This window comes from Dendrobates tinctorius, unplaced genomic scaffold (genome assembly GCF_039654945.1).
Source record: "Dendrobates tinctorius isolate UK_male_01 unplaced genomic scaffold, ASM3965494v1 ptg000011l, whole genome shotgun sequence".
In the NCBI taxonomy this organism is placed as follows: domain Eukaryota; kingdom Metazoa; phylum Chordata; class Amphibia; order Anura; family Dendrobatidae; genus Dendrobates; species Dendrobates tinctorius.
In genome coordinates this window covers 76039547-76052976 of record NW_027361679.1, presented here as the reverse complement: position 1 = coordinate 76052976, position 13430 = coordinate 76039547, and the positions used below count along the sequence as shown (strand labels likewise).

At 44.3% G+C, this 13430-nt stretch overlaps 1 protein-coding gene across 3 annotated transcripts in view; it reads left to right on the top strand.

Annotated features, from left to right (window-relative positions):
• Positions 1 to 6191: 6191 nt before the first annotated feature.
• NRG1 (neuregulin 1) overlaps positions 6192 to 13430 on the top strand; it is a 1024711-nt gene continuing 1017472 nt past the window's right edge. For all 3 annotated transcript variants that reach the window (XM_073543387.1, XM_073543376.1, XM_073543367.1), the window contains exon 1: positions 6192 to 7696. In XM_073543387.1, coding sequence (XP_073399488.1) covers positions 6667 to 7696 — 1030 coding nt within the window. In that variant the 5' untranslated portion in view covers positions 6192 to 6666. The remainder of the gene's footprint in view (positions 7697 to 13430) is intronic.

Sequence of the window (13430 nt, the reverse complement as noted above, 5' to 3'; positions counted from 1 at the left end):
AGAACAGTTCTAATACCGGACAGGACCAAAAGATGAGAAGTAAATCACCCTAATGCGATCTACATCTCCAACACTTTGGGTCAATAGATGGAAACATTTTGTTTAATTTAGACAGGACCCTGTACCACCTTGACAAGAGTTTGCAGTTTGATTCCTGCAAACATGAACTTATGGATGGTTTATGCACCAATGGTAACACCTTATCCCTTTGTTCTAAGGAAAGAGAGATGGTCAGATCATCCTCCCATTATGTTATAAATCTGGAAGAAGGCTGATTCATTGGGTTAACAAGCAGGGAATATATGGAAGAAAGTGTATGATGAATTACACCCACAGAGATTTTCAAATGCGGAAAGGCTTTGTGTATATTGGGAATAATTTAGCAGGGAGTGGAGAAAATGATGGAGTTGGAGAGAACGCCAGGCTCCCGGTGGCTGGTTTCCATTTTTTCATTATTCACATTTCAATAACATGTCGATCCATCCTGTGATTTCCATAACTTCACAACTGTTCCCTCTTGGTGTTGCAATTTCAATGCTGATGAGCAGAAGAAAATTGAATAAAGCGGCTAGTGTTCAAGTCTTTGCCATAAGGTCAGGGTGGATGTATTTTACTACAAAATGCTAAAACATTTATACTGCTAAAACAGGGTGCAAAAGTATTTAACTGGATGCCTATAGAAATGCCTCCTATTGCTATTCACTTTTATTTAAAGAATCAGTGTAAGTGTGCATACTATAGGACAAGTGTGCAGGTTTATTATTCTGTCAAAAACTTACACACGTGGTCAAAATTGTTGGTACGCCTCGTTTAATGACAGAAAAATCCACAATGGTCACAGAAATAACTTGAACCTGACAAAAGTAATCTAATATATAAAGCTCAATGTGTGTGTGAGTGTGTGTGTATGTTTGTATGTATGTGTGTATGTCCGGGATTGGCATCTGCACCGTTGCAGCTACAGCCACAACATTTAACCCCTTTTGAGAAAGCACCTAACGCGAAACGCGCATCAGGGGGTCTGCAGGGAGGCACACAGACACACCAGTGACCATGGTTAAGCGGCACTTTTATTGTTACAATTGAGCACGCTAATTTGGATATCGTTATGCATTTGCATATTACTTACTTGCCCGCTCTGTTGCATACATGTATTGTCCAGCGCTTACCCTCCATTTTCTATGTATGAGATAATGTATATTTATTAATCTTGGTCGCAGCGGTTTTCTGTGTACTCCTGTATATATCTGCAGTATTTTTATGCCCTTTTCCCTCTACAGGCCTATATTGTTTGCATATAATTTTTGTGATTATGTGGATTAATAAAGTTTATATTTGCTTTTTACATTTGATGGTTTTTTTCTTGCTCCAATTTTGTTCTCATGTTTTGCATATGTTCCATTAGTGGGAGCTTTTCCATCTTTTACTCTATTTGACTGGCATTTGTGCCTTAGTCTTTGGATTGAAGCAACGGCTTCGTTACTTATCTTAGACATTCAGTGCTTATTTTGACTTTTGTCTTTTCTTAATATTTTGTTGCACAAGTTTTGCAGCAATTACTGCATTCAAACAATTCCTGTAACTGTCAATGAGACTTCTGCACCTCTCGACAGGTCTTTTGGCTCACTCCTCAAGAGCAAACTGCTCCAGTTGTCTCGTATTTGAAGGTTGCCTTTTCCAGACAGCATGTTTCAGCTCTTTCCAAAGATGTTCAATAGGACTTAGGTCAGGGATCATAGAAGGCTACTTCAGAATAGTCCAATGTTTCCTCTTAGTCATTTTTGGGTGTTTTTAGCTGTGTGTTTTGGGTCATTATCCTGTTGCAAGACCCATGACCTGCGACTGAGACCAAGCTTTCTGACACTGGGCAGCACATTTCTCTCTAGAATCCCTTGATAGTCTTGAGATTTCATTGTACCTTGCACAGATTCTAGACACCCTGTACCAGGTGCAGCCCCAGAACATAACAGAGCCTCCTCCATGTTTCACAGTAGGGACAGTGTTCTTTTCTTGCTATGCTTCATTTTTTCGTCTGTGAATATAGAGCCGATGTGCCTTGCCAAAAAGTTCCATTTTTGACTCATCTGTTCATAGAACATTCTCCGAGAAGCTTTGCGGCTTGTCAACATGTAGTTTGGCAAATTCCAGTCTAGCTTTTTTATGATTTTTTTTCAACAATAGTGTCCTCCTTGGTTGTCTCCCATGAAGTTCACTTTGGCTCATACAATGACAGATGGTAAGATCTGACACTGATGTTCCTTGAGCTTGAAGTTCACATTTAATGTATTTAGAAAATTTTCTGGGCTTTTTTTCAGCTTTAACATGTATGTCTATAATTTTCTTTCTAATCTCCTGAGACGATTTCCTTTGCTTCCTCTGGTCCATGTTGAGTGTGATACACACCATGTCACCAAACAGCACCTCGCACCTCTCGCACTTGATCCTATGGTTGCACTGTGTTGCTAAGCGCACATGCGCGCTCTTCTCTGCCCTGACTGCAGCCACGCCATCTCTATGGTCCTGGAGGACCTGAATCGGAAGTCCCTGCGCTCATGCCCTACCCTATATCAGGCTACCTCTTCCTATGGGAGGTGCCTGATTATTGTTGTGCTTCCTTGCTAGGCCTGCTTGGTCGCGCTCTGTATTCAGGTCTCCTGCCTTGAGCTCTGTCGTGCTCCTTAGCACACGCTCTGCTCTTGCCCTGTGCTCTGCTCTTGCCTTGTGCTCTGCCATGCTTCTTAGCACACGCTCTGCTCCTACACTGTGCTTTGTCGTGCTCCTTAGTACAAACTCTTCTCTTGCCCTATGCTCTGCCATGCCTCTTAGAACATGCTCTGCTCCTGCACTGTGCTTTGTCGTGCTCCTTAGCACACGCTCTGCTCCTGCCTTGTGTCCTGTTGTGCTTCTTAGCACACCCTCTGCCTTTCCTTGCACCCAAGCATGCTTCCCAGCATGCGCTCTCCATAGCCTTGTACTCAGGCATGCTTTCCTGCACGCATTCTGCTCTGCTCCGTACCCGGGCTTGCTTGTCAGTGCACACCATACATGCTCCTGTGTATGCACCTTGCACTACCCAGTACCCAGCATGCCCCCGTGTATACGCCCTGTACTGTACTGAACCCTCCATACTTCCGTGCACATGCCCTGTACTATCCTATACCCTGCGTGCCCCTGTGTCCACGCTTTGCACACTCTTGTATTAAGCATGTTCCCTGTTGCAGCTTGCTAGACACACTCGTGTCTTCTGTGAGCCAGCCACCTGGTTCCAGCAGTCGTGGTACTTTACCCCCCTGGGTCTGCCCCTGACACTACCTATATAGGGGTGGTCCTCACTAGGTCAGCTCGCCCTGGGTGGGTTGGTATCACGACACAGAGGGTCGACTCCAAGAGTCGTCACACAGGGGTACTATCATTTCTGTCCAGGCCTATTTCATGAGTTTCATTTTTTTTTAAATTCTGTGGAAGCATGTTTGAAAAGCAATGTCTGACTTTCATTTGTTCATTTTCATATATTTTTGATTTATTATTACTTTTGTCAGATTCAAGTTACCATATATAATCGCGTATAAGTCGACCCAAGTATAAGCCGAGGCCCCTAATTTTGCCACCGAAAACTGAGTAAGCTTATTGACTCGAGTATTAGCCGGGTATACATTGTCCCCTCATCCCTGTCCTGCTCTGTGTGGCTCTCCCCCTCCCAGTATGCATGGCTCAGCTCCCCAGTCCCATCTTTCTATGTATGGCTCAGCTCCCTGTCCTCCTCCATGCTCCCCCATCCTCCTCCATGTTCCTCAGTGCACCCCCGTCCTCCTCAGTGCTCCCCCCATCCTGCTCCATGCTCCCCAATCCTGCTCTGTGCTCCCTCGGCCTTGCTCTGTGTTCCCCCGTCCTGCTCTCCGTGCTCCTCTGTGCTCCCCTGTCCTGCTCCTCTGTGCTACCCCCGTCCTGCTCTGTGCTCCTTTGTGCTCTCCCCATCCTCTGTGCTCCTCTGTGCTCCCCCCATCTTGCTCTGTGCTCCCCCGTCCTGTTCCGTGCTCCTCTGTGCTCCCCATCCAGCTCTGTGCTCCTCTGTGCTCCCCCCGTCTAGCTCTGTGCTCCCCCCATCTTGTTCCGTGCTCCTCTGTGCTCCCCTGTCCTGCTCTATGCTCTTCTTTTCCCCGTGTGCAATCACGTACCTAAGCCCTGTTGGCCCTGAGCTAGGCCTAACTAGTGAGTAGCAGAGCAAGACACTAGTCTCACTACTAAAGTAAGGAAACACATTGAGGGAAACAAACAGGAAGAAATCAAACAGCAACTGGAACTCCACACCTTAAACTGGAACAACTTCTCCAGTGAGGTCAGCATAGAAAAACCTATAACTGGCATAGGAGAGCTAGGAGGGAGTTTAAATAATGGAAGGGAGTGGCAGCATGCTGCAGCAGCTGAGATCAAAGCCATATGGAATCCCAGCAGGATCAAAAAGGAACTCTTAACTCCTTTCCATTCCAAGTGAAAATCAATCTGCACTACTCAAGTTAAATGCCGAGTGGACTCCAAAGAGGACCTGCAACCTGCCAACTGATGCCAGATACCCCAAAGGTCTCAACAGGATGTGGCACATTCATGTCAATATGTTGTCTGGTGCTATGTGCTAAAATAGCTGTTCATACAGCGACCTACCGGGATCCTTCATTAGCACTTGGAATCCACATGTTTATTTCCTGCACTACATAGAAAATGGTGGTCCCAATTCTGGTCCAGTCAGAGGAAGAGCAGCATTGAATCATATGAAAATACTAAAAGATCACACAGAACTGTGCTTTCAATGGTGTAATTTGCAGCTTTGGGGTTCTAATACAAAATCGCCAATAAGGACGCAAACTATCAGGGGTCTGTAACCGTATTGGTTACATATGGGACCTTTTGAGCCCCTTCACAGTCCACGTGTGACTTGAAACACCTGGATCCATCTTAGTTACACCCCTGTGTGATTGCCAGTGTAGGAGCATATACCCTGATTCCAGCATTATATCACTTACGGAGCTGCCTGCTGCTGTTTTAGCTGCTACAGATCGGCCAGTTCTCTGAATGCTGAGTTCTGCATAACCCCACCCACGCCGTTGATTGGCAGTTTTCTATATATACTGTGCATAGGTAGAAATCTGCCAATCATTGGTGTGGGCAGGGTTATACAGAGCTCAAGAATATGGAGGACTACATGGCTAAGTTTACCCAATCCTCTAGTGCCAATCTTCTATTAAATCAGTGATTTTACCAAAACTATAGCAAGCAGCCCAGTACATGATATATTGCTATAATAAGGGTATTTTCCCCACACTCTTCATTATGATGGCAAAAACCTAGTATTGGCCTCGTGTGGGATAAACGGGACCTTTTAGGCTCTTCTAAGCAGTAGCGCTTGGGCATAGTTACCAACTTAATTTTTTATTTTTTCTAGACTGCTTCTCAAAACATCAGAGACAGCCAGCTTTTTTATAGACACTTTACCAAACCATAATAAATCATCAAGATTAGTGATATATGTTTACAGACTATAAATCCTATAAGAAGACATGAGCTGCGTTCAGAGTGATAAATACAGTCATGAAAATCTGGATCTTCAACTTCAACAAAAATCATGGACGCATCCAATTTTTTTTTAAATGGACGGGGGGAAAACATGCCCTATTTTTATCGACTGTCCCGGAATTTTTGGACGTTTGACACTATGTTCAGAGGTGCAACTACAACCTCTGAATCCACCAAAGTTACACCCCTGCGCGCCTGTCATATAAAGATCATACCCAGGTGGGCAGATTACCAAACCCCCAGAAATGTCGCCTGCAATAACCATTTAAGGTTCTTCGGAGCTATGTATGTATTTATTCTTCTGTTAATCTGCAAAGGTCCTTAGTCTGGATCTTCTCACCACCCTGGAAATCTCCGCATGATAATGACCGTCAGCTCCCAAAATATGAGGTAATCCTGCTGCCTGCCTGGCTATTGTGCAGTGTGTCACCTTTTATTTGCAAACACAGCCCAATGATGCTCAATGTAGGGGAAATATTACTTCTTGGAAGCAAAATAAAAGAGCAGTGAGTGCAGATAAAAGGTAAACAGCCCTGGAAGTACACATGGCTGCAATCCTGAGAGCTGCTGCTCCTCCTCCCTGTCTTCTGCATGTGTATTAGTGTGTATCTGTGTGTGCCTCAGTCTGGAGCAGCAGCCTCAGCCGCAGCATCCCTTCACTTCACACAGGAGGTTTGGTCTCCAGAAACCATTGAGCAACAGACTCTGGCTCTCCTCCTCCATGCAGAAGTGTCAGGACTTGGCTACAGCATCATCTCCCCTGAAAACCCTACAGCTGATTCCTCTCACAATTTTTTTCTCTCTCGCCTCTATTTTTCTCCTGGGCTTGTTGGAAATGTACTAACCCAATTCAGCCAACCCTCCTCCTCTCTGCTCTTCTCATTCTCATCATCACCAACCTCAAGTCTACTGGGTCCTGCAAAACCTCCGCCCCATCAACCTCTTGTTGCTGCACCAAGAAATAACCTCTGCTCCCCCTCCCAAAAGGCATCCTTCATTCAATCAGGTCTCCTGCCATCTCCCCAGGAGCCCCAGCACTAGGCTGGGGGGTGAGGTGTGTGCACTCTGCTAGCAAAGACGCCGGAGAGACAGCTTACCATGAGATTGCAATGCACATCCTCCTCTTCTTCCTCCTCCACATCATCCCTGGCTGCTGGTCTTGCACCTTGCCTGCTGCCTGGTCCAGGTTCTGGTCTTGCAGGTGGTGGCTGCTCCTGTTGTTGGGGCTGTTGCTATGGTGCCCTCCTGTTTTTTCTCTGGACTTCGGCTGCAGTGACTGCCTCCTCCTCTTCTTCTTCTTCATCTTCTTCTGCTGGAGGTGCTGGAGCAGGTGGTGCTGCAGTGACCGGTGCTCCTGGTAGTGCTGGTGGCTCTGGTGCTGCAGCATCTACTCATTCTCCAGCTCCTCCTCTCCCTGCTGCAGTGGTAGCTGGAGGGGCACTCCTGGCTGCTGTAGTAGCAGGTGCTGCTGGTGGTGGTGGGCTGCTAGCTTCAAGTACAGGTGGAGCCCTATGTTATTCTTCCCCAAGTGCAGGCTCTGTTCAGGAACTGGCTCAACGCTCTCGGGTGGTGATTGAGGGCAAAGTGCAGCAACAGCAGGCACCAGAGGGGCGCAAGAGGAAGGTGCCAGAGGAAGGGGACTTGGTTACTAATTCTGGGAGGCGAAGAGGACAGGTGGTCAAAGGGCAGGTGAATGGAACCATAGAGAAGCAGCAGACAGTGTCAGTGGTGAGTACTGCATCCCAAGAACAGGTAGCCACTGCCAACAGTTGGACAGTTCATTCTGCAGGCAGCTTTACTACTGCTGCCACAATAACACTCAGTGGCTTCTCTGACTTCACCACCTTTGATGGTCCAGCTTCCTCTGTGGCTCCTGGAATCCCACAGTCTTACCTGGTAAAGGTGCATCAGGTCTGGGCAGTGAAATCTGCAGGCTTGGAGAAAGACTCTATTATCACAGTGCAAGGGGATTTCGGTTCAAGCTGTACCAAACTGAAGGAGGACAGCAGGTATATATTCTTCATGGATCCAACCAACAGTAGCTCAATCTTCAGAACCTCCTTCCCACCACTGGAGACTGGCAGGAATATGAAGAAGGATGTTGGCAGGGTGCTATGCAGAGGTTGTGGTAAGTTACTGAGTTGTGCCACTCATGCTATGCTTCTACGCCTTCACAGAGGTGTTCTGCTCATTAGCTCGGTCATTGTTATAGAAAGTATGGAAAAGTTTATGCAATGTGTACGGGTTTTTTTGCATTGTCATATTTGGATTGATAAGAGGCATTTATGTAGAGAATGACAATTGCTTTAGTAGTTTGTCAGAAACAGCAGTGAACAAGAAATGGAGAGTCACTCAATGAAATCACCTTCACAGTATGAACAGACAATATTTTAGCATAACTTTTGCCTTTAAGGTAAGAAAAAAAAAGAAAAAAATCAGACAATTCCAGTTAAACTACGCTGGTTGTTGATATAGAGTGGGTATCATTGGCTTTAATGCAATGTTGCGTTTTAATATGAAGATTTGGCAGTGTTAATGTGGGTAAGAAAGTGTAAATGGAGTGGGTCAACAAGTTATATAGCTGTCAAATGGTGAGAACTGGGAAGATTTATTATTACTCTGTAACTCGTAAGTGCCAACTTAATTACGTCACCCTTCACCAATCAGAAATGCAGCCGTTTATAAGCATTATTGCCAAATGCAAAGTGTTAGATTATAGTAGATATACTTATGTATATGTACAGTATATGCATATATATATACAGTATATATAATCATATATGTACATATGTAAATACAATATATATATATATATATATATATATATATAAAGAAAAAAATTGGAACAGCACCAAAGTGTTACCTCAAATGATGTGCAAAGTTTTCCCAACCAATAATCCAGTGGTTTCCAACAATAGAATAAAAAAGGAAAACAGCCCAAAAATGAAAAAAAAGTGGACCAATGGCGTGGCGATGTTTCGGATGCAGTATCCTTATAGATATATATATATATATATATACACATATATATATATATATGTATATGGTCATCCTATGCATAGTCACCGGGAGCGATCAAAATGGCGGTGCCCAAACATATGCAAAACATAAAGTAAAACCTACAAAAAAAACCCAAAAAACATAAAGTAGTTGCAAAATGTAAATTTTGAATTATTGATGGAAGGGTATTTGCCATTTTCCATTAGATATGTATAGCATTAGTCTCAGCAGACACAGCTGTTATATTTGAAAGTAGGGTTAAAAAGGTTATAAATCTGGGCATCACTTATTCCACAGGTCATTTTAGGATTTGAAGGCCGGGCGCTGGTGATCTCCTCTTGCATGCTATATATCTAGTACAATCATTTTGGTCTACATTTGCCTATTCAAGATTGATTTGGAACAATTAAAGCATCCAAATTTACTTTTTTGTTTTGATTAAGCTTTTTTAGACATGTCCCCATGCTAATATGGGTATCATAAGTTCCCTTGGACATATATGATTGTGTACTGTTTGAAGTTAGAGTCATAGATCTGAGGACTATCTTCTCCATACTCAGGCCTGTCCATGATTTCATCACAGATTTGATGGTCCACTGCTGCTCATCTCCTTTTACATGACATAAGACATAAGTTTGGTCTATATTTGTCTACTTGCTATTCATTTGGCCCACATAAAGTACCCATATACAAAGTATCAATTTACTCAAACTTGTCATTTTTACCATATTTACGTACTATATACAAGACACATCTCAGTTTTTAATCATTTGTATAATTTTCCATACAACCATGGGTATCATGTTTTCTAGCAGATTTATATTTGGGAAATTTTAATCTTAGGATAACAGATCTGAGCATGTCTTTTCCCCACAGTGTTTCAGTCACTGAGCATTGCTGATCTCCTCTTACATGATATATTCCGTAACAACTGATTGTTCTAGACTTATCAATTCAAAAATGGCACCACACCAGTCCATTGGGTCTACCTAGTATTGCAGCCCAGCTTTATTGAAGGAAATCAGGCTGAGCATTAACAACCCGAGGACAGATTTTCTATTTATTTTTTTTAAAGAAGGCAGACATCTATTTTTTTGAGTTTTGGAAACTTTGACACTTATTTTTAGAAGTGTTGCCACCTGTCGTATATTATAATGAAAAAAGGTTTCATGCATAAAATAATAAACACCATAAGACAAAATATGATTTGTTGAACAGCTCCATTTAATTCAGATTTAATTTATCTTATTTCCCGCCACATAGAATCTGTAATATATAATTATCCTATAGATGTACTTCACATCACTAGGCTATTTGTGTAGAACACTATACACTAAAATGACGGCATTTGCTTGGGTGATTGTTACATGTATGTTGGTAGGATACACTCTGATCAAACTTTTGCTTTAATATAAAACTGTCCAAATCTTCCTTTTAAATACTGACACTACATTATAGAATTATAATTGTAACCATCTGTTAAATATCAACAACCAGCATATGTTAGCCATGTCCTGGCTTATCCTACCACTTATAACTAATGTCAGTGGATGCTTCTGGGTGTATCCTGAGAAACAATGTAGGAGAACAAACAGGAAGGGGTGGACATTCAACACAAGAATTGAATTCTCTTCCTGCCGAGCGCCACTCACATGTTAGGCCACTCGCGTGTTAGGCCACTCGTGTGTTAGGCCACTCGTGTGTTCAGACACTCTCGTTTTAGGCCACTCGTGTGTTAGGCCACATGCATGTTAGGTCATGCACGTGTTAGGCCACTCGCTTTTTAGGCCACTCACATGTTAGGCCACTCTCTTGTTAGGCCACTCTCGTGTTAGGCCACTCGCGTGTTAGGCCACTCGCGTGTTAGGCCTCGTGCATGTTAGATCACGCGTGTGTTAAGCCACTCTAGTGTTCGGACACTCTCGTTTTAGGTCACTCGCGTGTTAGGCCACTCATGTGTTAGGCCACATGCGTGTTAGGTAGTGTTGAGCATTCCGATACCGCAAGTATCGGGTATCGGCCGATACTTGCTGTATCGGAATTCCGATACCGACTTCCGATATTTTTTCAATATCGGAAGTCGGCATCGGAATCGGAAGTTCAAAGTTGATTGACAGCCTGACGTCATCATGATGCGCGGTGTGTGCGCATCATGATGCGCCGTCATTTCGGGCCTTCCGGGGGTCTCTGCCGGCCTGCCGGGGGGCTGTGTGGACTGCCCGGGGTCTGTACCGGCCTGCCGGGGGGCTGTGCCGGCCTGCCGGTGGTCTGTGCACCCTGTGGGGGTCTGTACCGGCCTGCCGGGGGGCTGTGCCGGCCTGCCGGTGGTCTGTGCACCCTGTGGGGGTCTGTACCAGCCTGCCGGGGGGCTGTGCCGGCCTGCCGGGGGGCTGTGCTGATGTCCGGGGGTCTGTGCAAGCATCGTCCGATGGGACTACAAGTCCCATCTGGCGATGCCTGCTACCATGACAGTGATTGACACATTAGCCAATGATGGGACAGTAGTAGTCCCATCATCCGGCTAATGTGTTAAATGTTAAAAAAAAAAAAAAAAAAATACTACATACATACTACATGCATGCTACATACATACTACATACATACCACATACATACTACATACATACTACATACATACCACATACATACCACATATATACCACATACATACTACATACATACTACATGCTACATACATACTACATATATACTACATGCATGCTACATACATACTACATGCTACATACATACTACATATATACTACATGCATGCTACATACATACTACATGCTACATATATACTACATACATACTACATACATACATACTACATATATACTACATGCATGCTACATACATACTACATACATACTACATGCTACATACATACTACATATATACTACATGCATGCTACATACATACTGCATGCTACATGCATGCTACATACATACTACATACATACTACATGCTACATACAGTACATACCACATATATACTACATACATACTACATACAATACATTCATACAATACATACATAGACATACAGTACATATAACATAGAGTAACATACTTACCAATACTTGTCACATTGTTCCCCGAAGCCATTGTCTTTTACGGAATAAATATTAACATAACAAACCACAAAAATACTCACCCACGATCCGAAGCAGTCCACGAGTGTGTCCCACGACGATCTTGGGTAGAGAACTGCAGCATCAACTGTTGCTGCCGTTCTCTACGGGCTGCAGGAATCCAATGACGGAAGGTAGGTATCCTTCCGCACTGTATTCCTCCGCCACTTAAAAAAAAAAAAGTCCCTAGTCTCACTTTATGCCATTGCTGTGTGGGAAATTGTAGTCCCATCGGACGATGCCTGCACAGACCCCCGAAGCCTGCACAGCCCCCCGGAGCCTGCACAGCCCCCCGGCAGGCCGGCACAGCCCCCCGGCAGGCCGGCACAGCCCACCGGAGCCTGCACAGCCCCCCGGCAGGCCGGCACAGACCACCGGAGCCTGCACAGACCCCCTGGCAGGCCGGCACAGCCCCCCGAAAGGCCCGTACAGACCCCAGAGAGGCTGTACAAGGGAAAAACAGGATTTTTCTTATTCCGATACCGGAAGTCCCATAGACTTGAATGGGACTTCCGGTATCGGAATCGGCGATACCGATACTTTTTTTTAAGATCGGCCGATCCATTCCGATCCGATACTTTGAAGTATCGGACGGTATCGCTCAACTCTAGTGTTAGGTCATGCACGTGTTAGGCCACTCGCTTTTTAGGCCACGCACATGTTAGGCCACTCTCTTGTTAGGCCACTTTCGTGTTAGGCCACTCTCGTGTTAGGCCACTCTCATGTTAGGCCTCGTGCATGTTCATGTTAGATCACGCGTGTGTTAAGCCACTCGCTTGTTAGGCCACTCGTGTGTTTGGTCACTTGCATGTTACACCACTCGCATGTTAGGCCACTCGTATGTTAGGCCACTTCTATGTTAGGCCACTTGCGTGTTAGGCCAATCGCTTGTTAGGCCACTCGCATGTTAGGCCACTCTCATGTTTGGCCACTCTCATGTTAGGCCACTCTCATGTTAGGCCACTCGCGTGTTAGGCCACTAGCGTGTTAGGCCACTTGCGTGTTAGGCCACTCGCGTGTTAGGCCACTTGCTTTTCTGTGTAGTTGGGCTATTAGTTGTCTCATCTTATTATGGTCAAATGTCCTTTATGCATTCTCAGATGAGACATGATGAGACATCACCAAATAAAATGTTTTGGGATTGTTTTCTAGTATCTTTTAGTTCACACAACCACTAAAGGACCTTGTTGAAGGTTAAATATAAGAAGTATCCATGGGATGCTAGCAATGTCTTACCCAGAATATCCAGGTGATCCTGGAGACCCTATCAGATCCTGACGGGGAAAGCCTGATCTTAGTCTAGTTTTGTTTTCACTGATGTGCTGTCAGTATTTATATATGCACAACTAAAGGTATACTTGTAGTATAGGAAATGATTATATAGGCAAGCCAGGAGTGAAAGTTACATTTTTAAATATTGTATGCGTATACTGTGAAGGTCTAGCTGTTAGTGGTGGCCTTACGTGATCCAAATGGATGCTGATTAAAATATTGAGATAAATGGCCTTATCTAAGTTATTTGTTTGGTTGAAGGGTTTTCCCAGCTTTTTAAAGTTGATAGCCTATGGTAGATATAAGATTGGTGGGGGTCTGACTCTCAATACTCTTCCAATTAGCTGGCCTTTTCAATATTTACATAGGCTCGTTTTTCCCTGTGATGTATTTTTCTTATCTACTGTGCAAAGTTTTGCAATATTATCCCATGTCCCATCCACTTGGGACCACTTAA